Source organism: Aspergillus neoniger (genome assembly GCF_003184625.1).
Source record: "Aspergillus neoniger CBS 115656 unplaced genomic scaffold BO87scaffold_56, whole genome shotgun sequence".
In the NCBI taxonomy this organism is placed as follows: Eukaryota; Fungi; Ascomycota; class Eurotiomycetes; order Eurotiales; family Aspergillaceae; genus Aspergillus; species Aspergillus neoniger.
In genome coordinates this window covers 113768-128887 of record NW_020291184.1, presented here as the reverse complement: position 1 = coordinate 128887, position 15120 = coordinate 113768, and the positions used below count along the sequence as shown (strand labels likewise).

General features: G+C 50.7%; 7 protein-coding genes across 7 annotated transcripts; 4 read left to right on the top strand and 3 right to left on the bottom strand.

Moving 5' to 3' along the window:
* Window positions 1-21: 21 nt before the first annotated feature.
* Window positions 22-3127, bottom strand: BO87DRAFT_345682 (chloride channel protein). The gene is made up of 7 exons (XM_025620869.1): window positions 2594-3127; window positions 2465-2532; window positions 2054-2413; window positions 1928-2005; window positions 1558-1883; window positions 1156-1510; window positions 22-1106 (listed from the first exon to the last, which is right to left on the bottom strand). The coding sequence occupies exons 1-7, from the start codon at window positions 3063-3065 to the stop codon at window positions 192-194; spliced, it is 2574 nt and encodes an 857-aa protein (XP_025474462.1). The 5' UTR covers window positions 3066-3127; the 3' UTR covers window positions 22-191.
* A 178-nt stretch (window positions 3128-3305) lies between these two features.
* Window positions 3306-4645, top strand: BO87DRAFT_380921 (histone-fold domain-containing protein). Its single transcript, XM_025624404.1, has 4 exons — window positions 3306-3700; window positions 3751-3836; window positions 3913-4003; window positions 4067-4645. Exons 1-4 carry the CDS (start codon window positions 3628-3630, stop codon window positions 4375-4377), a joined length of 561 nt encoding a protein of 186 aa, XP_025474461.1. The 5' UTR covers window positions 3306-3627; the 3' UTR covers window positions 4378-4645.
* Window positions 4646-5024: 379 nt separating this feature from the next.
* Window positions 5025-6349, top strand: rip1 (ubiquinol--cytochrome-c reductase catalytic subunit RIP1; the record flags this gene model as incomplete). Its single annotated transcript, XM_025626981.1, has 4 exons — window positions 5025-5319; window positions 5478-5566; window positions 5651-5801; window positions 5868-6349. 4 exons carry the CDS (start codon window positions 5025-5027, stop codon window positions 6047-6049), a joined length of 717 nt encoding a protein of 238 aa, XP_025474460.1. The 3' UTR covers window positions 6050-6349.
* A 341-nt stretch (window positions 6350-6690) lies between these two features.
* Window positions 6691-8511, bottom strand: she9 (putative mitochondrion biogenesis protein (She9)). The gene is made up of 2 exons (XM_025622010.1): window positions 7788-8511; window positions 6691-7717 (listed from the first exon to the last, which is right to left on the bottom strand). The coding sequence occupies exons 1-2, from the start codon at window positions 8365-8367 to the stop codon at window positions 6804-6806; spliced, it is 1494 nt and encodes a 497-aa protein (XP_025474459.1). The 5' UTR covers window positions 8368-8511; the 3' UTR covers window positions 6691-6803.
* A 125-nt stretch (window positions 8512-8636) lies between these two features.
* On the bottom strand, window positions 8637-9622 carry BO87DRAFT_369953 (putative stress response RCI peptide). The gene is made up of 2 exons (XM_025622009.1): window positions 9421-9622; window positions 8637-9362 (listed from the first exon to the last, which is right to left on the bottom strand). The coding sequence occupies exons 1-2, from the start codon at window positions 9476-9478 to the stop codon at window positions 8953-8955; spliced, it is 468 nt and encodes a 155-aa protein (XP_025474458.1). The 5' UTR covers window positions 9479-9622; the 3' UTR covers window positions 8637-8952.
* A 2182-nt stretch (window positions 9623-11804) lies between these two features.
* BO87DRAFT_401774 (uncharacterized protein) lies at window positions 11805-12784 on the top strand (the record flags this gene model as incomplete). The annotated part of the gene is made up of 3 exons (XM_025625635.1): window positions 11805-11904; window positions 12368-12422; window positions 12496-12784. 3 exons carry the CDS (start codon window positions 11805-11807, stop codon window positions 12782-12784), a joined length of 444 nt encoding a protein of 147 aa, XP_025474457.1.
* Window positions 12785-13213: 429 nt separating this feature from the next.
* On the top strand, window positions 13214-14940 carry BO87DRAFT_431003 (SH3 domain protein; the record flags this gene model as incomplete). The annotated part of the gene is made up of 4 exons (XM_025627570.1): window positions 13214-13308; window positions 13360-13443; window positions 13502-13664; window positions 13723-14940. 4 exons carry the CDS (start codon window positions 13214-13216, stop codon window positions 14938-14940), a joined length of 1560 nt encoding a protein of 519 aa, XP_025474456.1.
* Window positions 14941-15120: the final 180 nt, after the last annotated feature.

Here is a 15120-nt window from a genome sequence, read left to right as displayed (position 1 = left end):
ATATTATATTATTTGGGGGGGGGGAGTTGGGGAGGAGGTGGAGGTTTGTATGTATGTACAATGGTTTTGTGTGTGTGGTGTGTGGTGTGTGGTGTGGTATCAATGCTATCTATCTACTGCGTATCTATTCTTTGGGTGGGTATGTGTGTGTGTGTGTGTATATATCATGAGAGAAGGGATGGGGGGAAGGGTTAACGCTCTTCTAACTCCAGCATGGCGTCTGTTTCGTCTGCTTCGTTGGGAGCGGTATCCGCGTCTCGGTGCTGCTCGGGGACTGTGGTGTCTCGTCGTCGGGGTGGTGGTTGTTGTTGGTGCTGTGGTTGGGTGTGCTGCCACGGCAGTATAGACCCGATGCGCTGCAGGAGGTTCCACAGCCGTTCCTCTAATGTGTCACCGCTGCTTCGGCCGTTACTTCCCCCCGGAGCTAGTTGGGGTGGACTGGTCGCCGCGAGCGCCTGTTCCTCGGCTTCGACCTTGAACTGGTACTTCAGGCAGTCCTTGACGGTGACAAGTCCCATCAGACGACCGCGATGCTCGACCAGGATGACGCGCGGTCCCATCTTCTTGAAGATCTCCATTACCGTCTCGAGAGCGAGACGGGGGTGGACTGTCAGCGGCGTGTGGTCCGCGTATCGGCTGAAGTCGACGTAGTCGGCCCCCGTGTTCGTTTGGATGTCGTCGAATGTCTCCGGCGCGTGGAGATGTGATGCTGTCGATGCCCTGCGTGTTACCGATGCCTCGGCTGCTTCTTTGGTGAATAGGCATTTGGCGGTGGGAGATAGCGGCCCCTCGGCTTTGGCGCGGTTGATGGCGTATCGCAGCTCGGTGCGGCCGATGTATCCCACGAGTGTCTTTCGGGTCCGGTCGTCAACAATGGGGAAGCCTTGGTATTTGTTGTCGCTTAGTAGATGCTCGGCTTCGCGGACGGGAAAGTCCGATGCGGGCAGTGAGACTGGGTCGGATGTCATGGCTTGGGAAACTGGTACGTTGAAGACGTGGTCTTCTTTGTTGTCGAGGAATGGGAAGCCGTTGGACCAGATCATGCGGTCGGCGATGCCGCCCTTTCCGAAGCAGTCGCTGACGGCTTTGGTGACGCCGACGACGATCTAAATATGAGTTAGTGGTAGTACTGGGATAGGTTTACAATGAACGCACCATCGTTGGAAGAATGTAGTTCAGGGCACCTGTCAACTCGAACATGATGACCGTCACGGAGATCGTCAAATGCATGATACCACTGAGAGCCGCGCCCGCCCCCAGGAAAGCATACGTTCCTGGTGTGATGCATGGAATGTCTGGCTCACAGGACGCAAAGAATTGCGACTTCGGATACGCTTCGTGCAGCGCCTGAACGAGGATACCGACGAACCGGCCAAAGGACGCTCCGATAGCCATTGACGGCACGAAGATACCAGCTGGGACCTTGCAGCCATATGATATGATGACCAGGAAGATGCGAAGAATGGTAGCTACAGCCAGCGACATCACCATAGACCAGCGGTTCTTAGCCCTACAATGTGTGAGTACATGTTGCGCCAATCGAGTGATGCCACTTACTCGCACAGGCCGTTATAGTCGTGCCCTCCCTCGCATTCCCGGAACAGGATCTCCATCATCTCCGTCATGTTAATCTTCAGGAACATATTCGGATAGCACAGAATGGCCGTGATGAGGGCGAGGACAACTGATTCCATGACGGCGTGCTGCGACAGGTACTTCTTTCTGAACGCTTGCACCCGAAGGTTCCACTTGATCACAAAGGCGCCGTACAAGCCACCAAAGACACCGATTAAGACGAAGAATATCAGCTCAAAGAAGTGCCAGGTACGGTCATATTGCACTTGGAACATGACTAGTTGCCCTGTCCGGAATGGATTCATGACCTGCATGTGTCAGCGACGAACAATCAAGACATTGGTAGACATACCGCTAGCACACCAGTCGCAACCAAAGCACAGAAATAACTGCGCCATAGCGTCTTGAGGGGAAAGTATGATGCCACTTCCTGCCAGCTAATCAGTAAGAGCTTTCACATCAGCTCTGCTGCTCATACCTCGAGAGAGAACAGCACCCCGCCAATGGGACTGCCAAATGCGACTGCCACTCCTGCCGCTGCTGTTGCCGTCAAGACCTCCCTTGTCTTGGATGCATTCTGCTTGTATTTACTGAAGAACCGCGATATGACATTCCCCGTACACACAGCGAAATGCACACTCGGACCCTCTTTCCCCACGGACAGACCAGATGCAATGGCCAGCGGTAGTGCGATCGACTTGATCAGCAACGTCCATGCGCCCAAGAACCCCTTCATCACAAACCCCGCAATTATACATTTGATCTCAGAAATTCCGGAACCTGCGGCATACGGCGCGAACGATTTGACGAGGCTTGCGGCGACGAACGCGAACAATACCTATACATGTCAGCTCCAGTCACCCGGAACGAGAAAGGTGGGCATGCATACAGCGTAGAAGATGTAGATGAAGTAGTTCACAATCCAGTAAGAGGTCCAAGGCCTCCACTCCGGACATCCTAAACACAAAGAACCATTAGCTTAGACAACGAGGGGCGATCGCACCACCATTCCACATACCTCCTTCAGCACCCCAACAACAAAACTGTTCATTGAGATAAAACGCAGTGGTACAATGCCCCAGCTTGACATCAGACAGCCACTCTGTAATGATGTTCAAAATCGCCGATATCAACCCAATGGCCGCCCCCACAATTGTGATCACCAGCCACGCCTGGCCGGCATCGTAGGACTCGCGCACTTTGCGTCTCCATCCAAAGGTCCCTTCCTGGTCCCAAAACCCAGATCCATCTCGTCGCTTGGCTCTCCGACGTGCCTGCTCGTGAACCGCGTCTTGCACCCAGTCAATGGTTGTGAAATCTTCGTAGCGCTTAATTTCGCTGATCTCTTCGGTGATAGCGGAGGGCTGGCCATTTTCCGGGGTCGGGCGCTCGTGGATCGGTGAGACGACAGATAAGCCTGATAACCTCCTCCAATTCCGACGCTCAGACGAGAGGGGAGGCGGACGAGCCGAAGAGGGTGAGATAGGCATCGCAATTCATTCCATGGACTGACAGCGCAAAATGAGCATAGCTGAAGCTAGTAAGAGGGGAACTCTGGGGGGGAGAGGGAATTCTGTTGGATCGGAGATGACGACTATAGGATGCGCGGCCGCCCACGTGAGGGAGCCGGACTATGTTCCGCTCTCGGGCTTCTCCCAAAACGAGGCTGAATAGACAAAGACAAAATGTGCTAGGATGTTGGACAATAGAGTGGAATATGTAGATACGTAGCGGGGATCTTTCATCGAGTGTCGGCTGAAAATATCGCCTAATGAGCGTGAAGTAACTGGCTAGTATTGATCCTCTTCCGAACCATACATTATTCATTTACTTTCCTCTTCCGCCACGCGCGAGAGTGGATTTCGACGCCGCACGCGCCGGATTTCCCCTTCTTCGCAACTTCACTTACTGGCTTTGTGTTTACATCAACACAGTCGCTGGGGTAAAAGCAACTGCCTCAACGACATTTAATCCTTCGTGTCATTCTCGTCAGGTGCAATCCGGTATCATTCAGAGCATTACTTGCACGACTATCTCCGACGCGACGTCGCGATGCCGCCCAAGGACAAAGCTGCCGCGGAAGCATCGTCTTCCCAAGAGATCACGGGCCAGAGCGCACTTCCAAGTATGTGTGACGCTGTTCGCTATAAGCTACAAGGCTAACTTGAGGTGAAGTCTCGCGAATCAAGAAGATTATTCAATTAGATGACGATATCGTACAATGTTCGAGCAACGCTACGTTTGTGATCGCAATGGCCACGGTTCGTGACTACGATACTTTCTCCCCTTCAGTCAATTTCGAGACGATCAGCAACTCATATATTTTCCACAAATTAGGAACTGTTCATCCAATACCTTACCGAACAAGGCCACAACGTTGTTAAATCAGAACGGAAGCCGCGCAAGCTTATCCAATACAAAGACCTGGGTTTGTGGCCACTGGGCAGAGGGGATGATAATACATATTGATTACTGACGGACGGATCTCCAGCTACGGCCGTATCACGCATCGATAATCTCGAATTTCTCTCCGACGTGATCCCCAAAACCACCACCTATAAGCAGTTCAAGGAGAAACGGGCAAAGGAAAAGGAACCCGGACCCGAGAAGGGACAGCGCACATTAAACGGCAATATACCTGCAGCAGTCGAAGAGAAAGAGGAAGTTGAGGAACAACAGAGTCTACAGCCAGTAGAGGACAAGCCTTCGAGGGGTTCTCGACCGCCAACGGTGACAATGATGGTGGATCGAACGGTTGATGCATCTGCTGGAGATCAGGATGTCGAGATGACGGACCAGTGACGGATTCCGACGATTATGAGTTCTGGAATTATATATATATGTGTGTATCTTTGCATGGTGGAGTTATTTGGGAGGGTATTATTTTGCTTGGGTTTCGACCTGTGGGTTAGTCAATTGAAAATATGCTGTTAACTAGTTGATTTCGCATTGGAATATTCGGATAGTATTGGGGGCAGCGGAATGGAACGGACGACGGGATGAGCGGGAGGAAGGGAGTGAACGACGGAATGGCGTAATGAGGGTATATAGTTCTTAGCAAAACAAAACAAAAGGAAATGAATTAATATGAAGATACATAGTTTGTTGAAGAAATAAAAGTAGATAGTAAGAATGAAAGTAAATGTGTATACTAATTAGTTCGTTATAGGAGTGAGTAGTAATAGGCTGTGATGATTGAACTGTCAGGTGAGAAGCCTGACTAAGACGGGACGACGGGCCAATGAAACGCCCCGTGATTCCGATCGCTTGTCGTAGCGAAAGCTTTGGTTCGACTCTTTCCGTATGCCGGGCCTCCGACCTCAACCTCGACCTCTTGGGAAAATCAAATCCTCCCTCCGTCCTTATCTCTCCCTCTCCACCCCCCACACCCCAACCCACCTCCCTGCGGTCGTTCTCTATTGCAATTGATTGCAATTGCTCGTCTCGCCATGTCTCTCTCCGCCGCTTCCAGCTCTATCCTGCGCGCTTGCGCCCGGCAACAACTGCCCTCTTCTCGCGCCGCCATTGCCTCCTGCCAGCAGCGGAGGGGAGTCGCTGATGCCTCCAAGTCCACTTTCGATAGCCCCTTCGGCAGCTCCAAGGAGTACTCTTCCACCCTGAAGATCCCCGATTTCAGCAAATACCAGTCCAAGAAGCCCCCACGCTCCAACCAGGTCTTCTCTTACTTCATGGCCGGTTCCCTCGGTCTGGCCTCTGCCGTCGGTGCTAAGGCCACTGTCCAGGGTAGGTACTTCTGGAGATGTCAATGTTGCGCATATCCAAGAGAGAAAGAGGCGGAAAGACTAGGAGACGGGGATATCAGGTTGAACAATTGAAGGGAATTGGATGTGTGCTTGACCGCTCGGGACAAATCGCTGATATGGAATCTCTTTAATCACTAGACTTCCTGGTTAACATGTCCGCCTCCGCCGATGTCCTCGCCCAGGCTAAGGTTGAGATTGGTCTCGGTGCCATCCCCGAGGGCAAGAACGTATGTTCCATATTCCCGAGCCATAGTCCTCTGGCTCGTTCCCCCTTTGCAATCCGGCATCGCATCTGACCCATTCCGAAACAGGTTATCATCAAGTGGCGTGGTAAGCCCGTCTTCATCCGTCACCGCACCCAGGACGAGATCCAGGAGGCCCAGAAGACCGAGTGGCAGTCCCTCCGTGACCCCCAGGCCGACGAGGACCGTGTCCAGAAGGCCGAGTGGCTTGTCATGCTTGGTACGACATCCCCTTCTCCCCCGACCCGCCATTGTCCCCTCATCTAATACAGTTTCCCCCATCTAGGTGTCTGCACTCACCTTGGTTGTGTCCCCATCGGTGAATCCGGTGACTATGGCGGCTGGTTCTGCCCCTGCCACGGTTCTCACTACGACATCTCCGGCCGTATAAGAAAGGGACCCGCTCCCCTGAACCTCGAGGTTCCCCAATACAACTTCCCCTCCGAGGACACCCTTGTCATCGGTTAAACGATTTAGAATTGATTCGATCTTCTGAGACCGCGGGAATCGGGCGATGGCCGTAAGCGCAGAAGTAGAAGTCGGGAAGGGGGAGAGAGGGAAAGAGAGACAGAGAGAGAGGGAGAGAGAAGGTTTGTATTTGTGCAATAGACGAAAGCCTTCCTCTCTCTTTCTCTCGCTTTCTACTCTATTTTTGTGTGTCTTTTTTTTTTGTCAAGATTAAAGAGACCTTGTGTTTTTAATATGGACCCTGGAAAAATGAGCCTCTTGTTCTATTACAGTTAACACTGTTTTTTTGCCTTTTCCTTCTTCCCTCCGCTTGCTCATAGAGAGCCTGTATCATTCACTCGTTGTTTCTTCAGGGCCCCCCCCCTGTGTTCTTTGCCTTTGTGTTCTTCGGTATAGACGTTGGGGAAGATGTGTGGGATGGACATACAGATGTATATTTTATCTGTTTGTATGTTCGATGTTGTTGAGTATATGTCTTGTCTTTGTTTCGTATAGTCGCTACTATCAATGCTGTTCCGGTTTCTTTTGTACTACGACGAGGTCACCGTTCCGTTTATTTTACCAATACGTAGGTAGGTACTAGTAGTAGATTCAACGAAATACGGACAGGAGCACACCAATTGGATCTGAAACGTCTATCTATTTATACATTTATTTATCTGAACGCTGTACATCTAATGACTAGGATGAACATCACATGCTAATAATTACATCAATCAGGCTATCAAACAGATCAATGAAGATGACCTCATCATCACCGTTGCCGAATAATCATCGACAACATGCCAATCACCGCCGCACCAGCAGCAGCGCTTTGAAGAGCAACAGTGGAGAGGTCTCGTTGTGTGAGCACAACTTGGCGGTCACTGAAAAGATCGTGGAGGTATTGGCGCAGGGTTTCGATGAGTGGAGAGATGCGCGCGAGCTGGTATTGGATATACTCCCGGATATTGTCAGGTGTGGGTTTGCTGACAGTGGTGTTGGCTGACGGTTCTGCATCGGCTGGGTCCGAACTGAATACCTCCGGTTCGGTGCTCTCGATTGTGACGATTGCATCGGTATCAGAGATCGGTTCGTCTGCGGTAGTAGAAGCAGACGGTTCGGTAGTAGTCTCAGCAGTCTCGGGAGTCGCAGGAGAGGTGGTGGATGTAGTAGACGATTCCTGCGCCATCTGGCTCTGCGCAGACACGATCTGAATCCGATCAAGGGCCTTTTCCTTCTCAATGGCTTCGATGACCTTCTCTTCGAAGCCCTTGACGAGCCTCTTGCGACGCCAGGGTTCCACGGCGATCTGGAAGATCAGGAAGAGAAGAACGTTGACTCCCATCAAACCCCAGGTACCCCAGGTACTCATTTGGCGGATCTTGTCCGACCAGACTTGTTCCTCGTGATACCGAGACAGGATGCTCTTGCTCAATTGTGCGGCAGCCTCTTCGGCCTCGTGTTCGGCCTGGCTCAAAGCCTCCTGTGCTTCGTGCTCGGCTACTTCGTTGGTGTGATCGTTGCGGTAGAGATGGGTGAATCGTTCGAGGTCAGTGGGGGACCAGGCATGTTTGCGTTGAAGAAGCTCGTTCACTTCGCGCTGAGAGGTCGATCGGTTGTTGATGGCAGCTGCGTAGGCATCTTTCGCTGCACGGACTTGGAGGCGGGCGTTGCGGAGTCGTTCCTCTGTTTACCCGTGACGAAAGTTAGAAACGATACTATAATGACAATGTTATGGAATAAGAGCGTCACATACCTTGTGTATGAATCTCCTTCTTCAGCGTCTCAATCGCCGAATAGCCCGTAAGATCGTTCAATCGCTGGCCTGCCACGAAAATGTTGGATTGGAGGTTGTCCATCACATCACTGAACCGCTTGGTGAATTGTGACCTGCGTTGCTCTATGTAGGATGGAAGCCCTCCATCTCTCCACCCCTTTCCATTGGCCTCGCCCTTATCATCTTGCTGCTGCTGCTGCTGCTGCTGCTGCTGCTGGCTCTGTGTACTTTCTCCCGCCTCCGCAGCAGCGGGAGGAGTCTGTTGCTGACTCCCCGCATCGGCTTGTAGATTTACGTTCCCTGCGGGAAGAGCTATGACTGGGCTTTCATCTTCCTTCGGCTGCTCAGCAGGCTTCCCATCTTTGAGGGGATCAGATGAGTAAAGCGAGGACTGAGTTCGGAATTGACATTGCAGGCAGATGGAGAAGTTCCGCGGTGCAGGGTAAAGAGAGTTCGGACCAACGGCGGGCAGGAGCGGTCGTCGTACTGGGCGGGTTGCTCGGGTGAGGTTAAGGGTTGATTTGAAGGACTGCCTGAGCAGCAATGGCATAGACTGCATGGCCGTTGCTAAGGCCACTGGGACGTCGACCAGACAGACGCTGGGTTCGTTTGTTGTGCTGGATTATCGGGTGGGTTTGAATGCTGCTCGGCGCCGGGAGAGAAGGCGGTCATGCGGAATCGCCGCGGTTCTGCACGGTTCTGGTGGGTATTTTAGTAGCGCAACGTTGGGGATGGTTTTGTTGGTTCCGACGAGACTATTTCTCGTGGCATTATTAGAGACCTTTGGGGGGTCTGTTTGATTTTTTCTATGCTTTACATGGTGTATATCCTGTTCGCAGAGTAATCTTATTGGTATCAGAGTGAGCTAAACAAACGTGAAACAACATTAACCGCCTGGTGTCCTAGTCCGCTGATACGAAAGAAAGTGGTAGAATGATGTAGACAATACATGATTAACAACGTCATTATGCGTGATCGCAGAGTTAACTGCATAAAAAATCTCCAGCGATGGAAGCCACGGAGCAAGAAATGAGTAGGATGTGTATAGCGAGTGGACTCTCATGAAGCAATAACTCCGGGCACTGACCACTCCTAGCGCACTAAATGCGAATGGAGCTGCCGGTCTTCCCTTGCTCTAAGGCATTCAGTCCTGCACTTTATGATCTCCCTTCACGGCCTCAGCATAGGTAGGAGGTGGGCGACTATCCGGGTGGTCCTGGCTGCTGCTGCCAGCTTGGGCTTGTTCATGAGGGTGATTCGGGGTAGATTGCCGGTTCTGTGGCGGGGCGTTTGCTGCTTGGGGCTGTTGTGGCGGCATTGTACCATAGCCCCTCCGGGAGGGGTGCTGGATCGGTTGGTGGGAAACATAGTAATATGTTACGCGACCGTTTTCCGCATCGCCAGGAAGAGGCTCATAGCTAGGATCATCATAATCTGGTTCGGGGTACTTGAGTATAATGTACCAGGCGTGTAAAAGCCCGGGCACGTAGCCAAGGCAGCAGAGAGCAAGGTTGATGATGGAATCGGCCGTGCAAATGCCTACTTTGATCCACACTGAGCCAGTCGGTTAGCATGCGCCACCTCATGAATGCAGTGTGCGATGAGTACTCACCCGAAACTGGGGGGAAGAAAACAGCGAGAATTGCTAGAAAGATATCTGAACCACACATGGCTGCAATGGTAGAATAGGTACTCTATTGATCAACCTCCTGACCATGCAAGTGTTCACTGTAAGATCTTGGTTGGTATCCTACGGTGTAGGGATTAGTATAAGAGAACAGTACGCATGAACCTGAAGCGGCAGGTAGTTGGTGGCATGACGAACGATAAGGATGGATGGATGCCTGCCTGAGCCTCCAAGTCAGATGACGTCGTTAATATCACCTGACGGCACGGCTACTGCTGTGATTCACCACATTAATCTCTCTTATCATTGTCTCGATGCGATAGTATGACGCTTCATGTATATGTGTATATATTATGAACTCCTTTCATTGGACATAAAATTCTTTTACGATGATTCGGAGACTACGCCCTTCACGGCTGAATGTGCATAGGCTGTTGGGGAGCCTGGGCACCCGAGGCTGCTGGAGACGGGAAACTGGGGGTAATCAGCGTTGGTATAGAACTCTTAAAAACCAAGATTATCCAGTTCAAAGGACTTTTTATAGACACGTTTTCTGAGAGATAGCTTAGATCGCTTCGTCTTGGGACGGTAAGTAGTTGAGCTTTCTCGGCTTGAGCAATCGAGGAATCTTCAATCTAGTACTAGCAGCATCATCCAAGTCTTGCACATTTATACATAGTACTAGTACTCTCTGTCGTTCGTGAATCCGCCCCCCCAATCACAGTACTATTTCCCCACCAGTTGCTACTAAGTACTAATACTAAGTAGTAGTACTTACTAACCGGTATTCGTATCATAATAATCTTTCCTACTGCGTTCCCTCCTCCATTCCGCTTCTGGAAACATACCACTAGTTCCTGGCCCACAACATATTACTGTAGTTACACTCCGACTGTCAGAGGATTAGGAGTGATTATACTACAACTGTAGAACTATCAACAGATCTCACGTAAACGAAGTAGTAAACTTGATAGTACTAGACTGCTTACTCTGAGCTAAATAGATAATCCACTCACGCCAAATTCTATTGTTACCTCTGTAAGTGTCTAGAAGCATTCCACAGAGCGAAACTCTATTCTCAAATGATGCCAAGGAATGATCGAACTGAGAATACCCGAGAATGTGAGCTGTAGAAATCAAAAACGGAACCTTAGATATCGGCTGAGCAGCACGGACAATATTTTACACATACATCAGCCACAGGATTGGTGCCACGATGTGTCAAGACCAGACAGGCGATGGATCAATTGCTTCCTCAATCTCGGGATATGTTGCCTCCAGGTGCCCGTAGTATCTGTCTCATTGGCTTCCTAGAATGATTTCCTGCAGGACACATTGCAAGGATTAGGTGTTGTTTCAACATGTCTCCTTGCCAGAGAGCCAGATGTGATACAGATGCCATGATACATTCAGAGTTACGGAGAATATGTGGGGTAACTCAGAGCAGCCCGGTCGGCTTTCTTACATCCCTAAAGTCGGACATAATCGCGGAAAACCGAATGGGAGTCTCAGAGCGACCTTGAGATGCATCTCGATAGTGATCATAGTGGTCTAGCATCGAGCTCGACGACGGATAATCGCAGAAGCAGCATGCCAGATTCTGTGGTAAGCGAGCTCCTCGCCTCTGGTAGATGACCCTAGCATCGTGCGGGAAAGGGCGTATGCGTGACACGCAAGGGTGTATTATTATCAATGCTATTCTTTAGTTGGGGCAGAACTATTTCGAATAATTGGTAGGTATTGCGACGCCATGTTATACACCTAGATGTCGCGCCAGTTGTGTTGTTGTATTGCCGTAGATATGGATGTATCTGAATTAGTACATAAGCCTCTACCAAGCGTGCCAATCTTCTGAGGTAGGGTCAAAAGGGATAGTAACTCGAGGGACCAGTCTGATGAAAGCGATGCAGCAGTCTTTCGTGGGCATTCGTATTGTAGAGCCAGGCGAGTGAGGCGACGATAGCGATCGGCCCAAAGTGGATGTAAGTAACATAGGGTACACCGACAAGTGCTCCGCGGATGGTGTCTCAAGCTTACACCCCGACCACTTGAGAATCGTCACCCTGGGATAATGCTTCAGCTGTGGAAATATCAGAAAATTAATAGCATATATTTGCCCAACCAGGCGGTTCCTAGTGTACCATAGAGTTGCACAATTTGGTTCTGCTCCCGTGTCGGCCAGGCCCACCCTTAATTGCTGCTGCGGCTTGCCCTGGTTCCTTTCTCCCACAAAGGTTCAGGGTGCAGATTCAGGGTAGATAGTCATTAGTTGGCACATGTACTCCCTAACAGTGCTGGAAAACATGCCACTGCGAAGATGTATACACCTGAAACACTGCTCTGTGTTGGCTTGAACAAGGCTAACGGCAATGGATACACTTCATCCGAATAGTGGAGGCTGGGCCATTCGCTGTGTCCAGCACAGTCCGTGCCTCTGGCACCAACAGCCTCAAATCGGACGTGTGCCACGTCAGTCGATCACCGCCAGAGATAGATAATCCCTAAGAACTGCTCCTATGCATCACAAATTCCTCGCGATGATCAGGGCAATAAAGTTTCCGGTTCCTGCATTGATTCTTCCTTTTCTTCTCTTCTTCCGCCTGCTTGTTCCTGAATTCCTTGCAAAGACGGCTGCACCCCCTGCAGGATCTCATTATTTGGTCTGACTCTACGCCAGGGAGTGGAAGAAAAGTCTGACCATTTGCATCCTTGCTGCAAGCGACAAGGTAAAGAGTTAGTCAGTGCTTGCAACGACAAAGTGAAACGCAAAAAGGCAAGTGTTCACTTTACTTCCAGAAAGTTTGATGGGTGTGATAATGAACCGAGTCGGGATCGGCTCTTGTACCTCAGTTCCGGGTGCTGGTGGAGCTCCGACTCAGTTCTCATTTGATAACACCGAGTCTCGCAACAAGTGAACTAACTCGATCTGTAGGCGCAACTGAACCTTCATGCGGAGGGACTCAATCGCAGCGCATTGCAGTGGAGCAGTTTAATTGGAAAGACGCCGGCTACTCTTGCGAACCGCCCGCCCCGTCCCCCTTTTGAGTCAGTCTTCTCCAGTCGCGGCCCTTCTGGTGCTTCTGGTGTTCCTGCCCTTTTACCTTTTTCTGTTCATTGCACTTCTTCCATTATTCAATATTGTTCCGTGAAGGAACCGACTTCTATCGAAGTCCAATCGCGCCGTTCCTGCCGGTACTTTCTAGGTCTCTTCTTTTCCGGGGGGCCTCGAACCCAAGCGGCAATCACGACAAGCCCAGACTGGGAAAGCACGGCCTTCCTCCAGGTTCCTTGTCTAGCGCCTGCCTTTTCTGCCGTGGATCGACGCCTCTTTTCATTTCTCCTCCCGTGACTTTTCGATTATCCTGCGCTTTTCTCCCCGTCCTTTGACTACGCCGTTGGGGTGCTTCCCGGCAACTGCTTGCTATAAACCCAACCAAGACACTCGTTCATCCCCGGGTTCTAATCGCATCAGTGGAGTCCCTGGTGCTCTATTCGACCATTCGTTCTCGTTTTCTCTACAATTATATCTGTCGCACTGAATTGGACGCGTCGACAATTGGCACCCACTCGGTTTAGAGACCATCGTTGCGCACACCCAATTGTTCATTCATTCGACCCCAAAGGTGATCGCGAAAGAAGGAAAAGAGTATGGAAACAATTGATTCGCTCTTCTGCTGAATGTTCATATCCGACTCGTGATCCGCTTGTCATTGTTCTGCCCTACGATATCAATTTTCGCATCCAGAAGCACCTGGCAGTCGCCAGTGCTGATCCAACCATGTCTAGCACGTGTATCTCATTGTCGGGCTCCACACAATGCCCTGCTTTTGACAGTTCCTCTGTCTCGACGAATTCCAGTCTGTATACAGATTTGTATGTACAAGCGTCCGAGATGGAAAATTTATTGCGCTAATTGCTTCCTAGTCCCTTCATGCAATACGTGTCGAACCTTACGCAATTCGACAATGAGTTGAGCAGCTATGTCATGCAGGGATATGTCAAGGAAAAGTAAGTACCTCATTCCGCAATGGCAAGGGAAATGTCTTACTAAAGCACTATCTACTAGGTATGAGGAATACTTGGGCTGTCAGGGGGTAAACTTGACGGATACCGACGATTATTACGCCCGCTATACGACAAGTGTTTTATGTAGCAGCCTGGTACAAAGCTCAAAGAGTGATTGTAACCTATCAGATGAAGAGTCAAGACCGCTTTGCGCTGATACTTGCGTTCGTCCATGCCCTCCTCATTATTTATTACCTGGCAATTCTCACTAACTAGTTTTAGGCATCAATGGCGATAAGTGAAGAGGCGATAGTTACGGATACTAATCTTTGCTCCGAAAAGGCAAGCGACTACATGTCTCAAATTCGGTCTGATTTTACGATCTGCGCCCTGCCAGCCGATTCGCTTACGGTAACTTGCATCACGGGAGCCGAAAACGAACCTAAGAACTGTGGATATCGTTCAAATCTCTTGGGACTGTGTTCATATTGCGCCTCAGGATCGTCAAATTCCACCGATTCGTGCTGTACAGATTCGAATGCTGCTACTCGGTGTTCGAACGTCACAGTTCCGTCTTCGACACTTCCCCCGATATTCACCTCTACAGCTGCGTCCAACTCAACAGCAGGCTCCAATGACTTATCGGGAGGGCAAATAGCGGGAATTGTTATAGGTTCGGTAGCCGGGTTTGCCCTTCTCGCCGCATTAGCCGTGTTGGCATTGATTTATTGGCGACGCAGGCGCCGGGCTGAGAATGATAGCTCACTGAATCAGCCCAACCCCCAGAGGAAGGGGTCACCGTCAATGCAGCAGGACCGAAGTCTGCATGAGTTTGCTGCCATACCCGGCGGTCGAGTCGCCAGGATGTCCGCCTTGCGCGAAGTTTCCAGCTCATCCCCCGCTCGATCTCGGTACTCTGCTTTGTTCGGTGGCGGAAAGTACAGCGACACCTCGGATTCCGACCACGGTGCTAGCCCTGGAGCAATGTCGAAAAAGATTCCCCCCACAACAGGAAAGCGCCATGGCTCGCTATCCAGTAACTCGGCCTTGGCTGGTGCGGGCACAGATTCCTCCCCTCGTTCAGGAACCGGCGGCCAGTATTCGTCACCGGACGGACTGACCAGCGGCCAGTCGGAGCAGCTATCTGCCTTCCAAGACTACTACTCGCAGGATGACATTCATCCGGGCGACAAGGTTGCCGTACTCTGGGCATACCAGCCTCGGGCAGGTGATGAGTTCGCGCTGGACCGCGGTGAAATGCTGAAAGTGATCGGCATCTGGGACGATGGGTGGGCTACTGGTATTCGAATTCCCGAAACGGCAGAGGATCGCGATGCTCGACACCGCGAGCAACGAGATAGTGGTGTATCTAATGGCTCACGGCGGGCCGCTACATCTCCCGCTCCCGTTGGGGATATCAAGGCATTCCCTCTGGTCTGTGTATGCCTCCCACAACATTGGAGGAAGATCATCGATGGCGGACAAGCTGAAGACGACTAAGGAGAATTGGCAGCAGCTATCTGCCTATCCGTCTAAATAAGACATGTCACCAATAACGCCGGATTTTATGCCCCAGTGATGATCTTTTTTCTGATGTTGATTTCTTTTGCGCAATTGCTGGTTATAACGCTTAACCTCTCTTTTTTTTTTTTTTTTTTTTTTTTTTTTTTTTTTTTTTTT

Bases quoted from the DNA above. Each gene is read 5' to 3' on its own strand.
- BO87DRAFT_345682 (XM_025620869.1), bottom strand. From the start codon at position 3,065: ATGCCTATCTCACCCTCTTCGGCTCGTCCGCCTCCCCTCTCGTCTGAG. The intron at 2,533-2,593 runs GTATGTGGAATG...CTTTGTGTTTAG, and splicing joins TTGTTGGGGTGCTGAAGGAG to GATGTCCGGAGTGGAGGCCT. The intron at 1,884-1,927 runs GTATGTCTACCA...TGACACATGCAG, and splicing joins TTGCGACTGGTGTGCTAGCG to GTCATGAATCCATTCCGGAC.
- BO87DRAFT_380921 (XM_025624404.1), top strand. From the start codon at position 3,628: ATGCCGCCCAAGGACAAAGCTGCCGCGGAAGCATCGTCTTCCCAAGAG. The intron at 3,701-3,750 runs GTATGTGTGACG...CTTGAGGTGAAG, and splicing joins GGGCCAGAGCGCACTTCCAA to TCTCGCGAATCAAGAAGATT. The intron at 4,004-4,066 runs GTTTGTGGCCAC...ACGGATCTCCAG, and splicing joins TATCCAATACAAAGACCTGG to CTACGGCCGTATCACGCATC.
- she9 (XM_025622010.1), bottom strand. From the start codon at position 8,367: ATGCAGTCTATGCCATTGCTGCTCAGGCAGTCCTTCAAATCAACCCTT. The intron at 7,718-7,787 runs GTATGTGACGCT...ACGGGTAAACAG, and splicing joins GAAGGAGATTCATACACAAG to AGGAACGACTCCGCAACGCC.
- BO87DRAFT_369953 (XM_025622009.1), bottom strand. From the start codon at position 9,478: ATGTGTGGTTCAGATATCTTTCTAGCAATTCTCGCTGTTTTCTTCCCC. The intron at 9,363-9,420 runs GTGAGTACTCAT...CGACTGGCTCAG, and splicing joins TTTCTTCCCCCCAGTTTCGG to TGTGGATCAAAGTAGGCATT.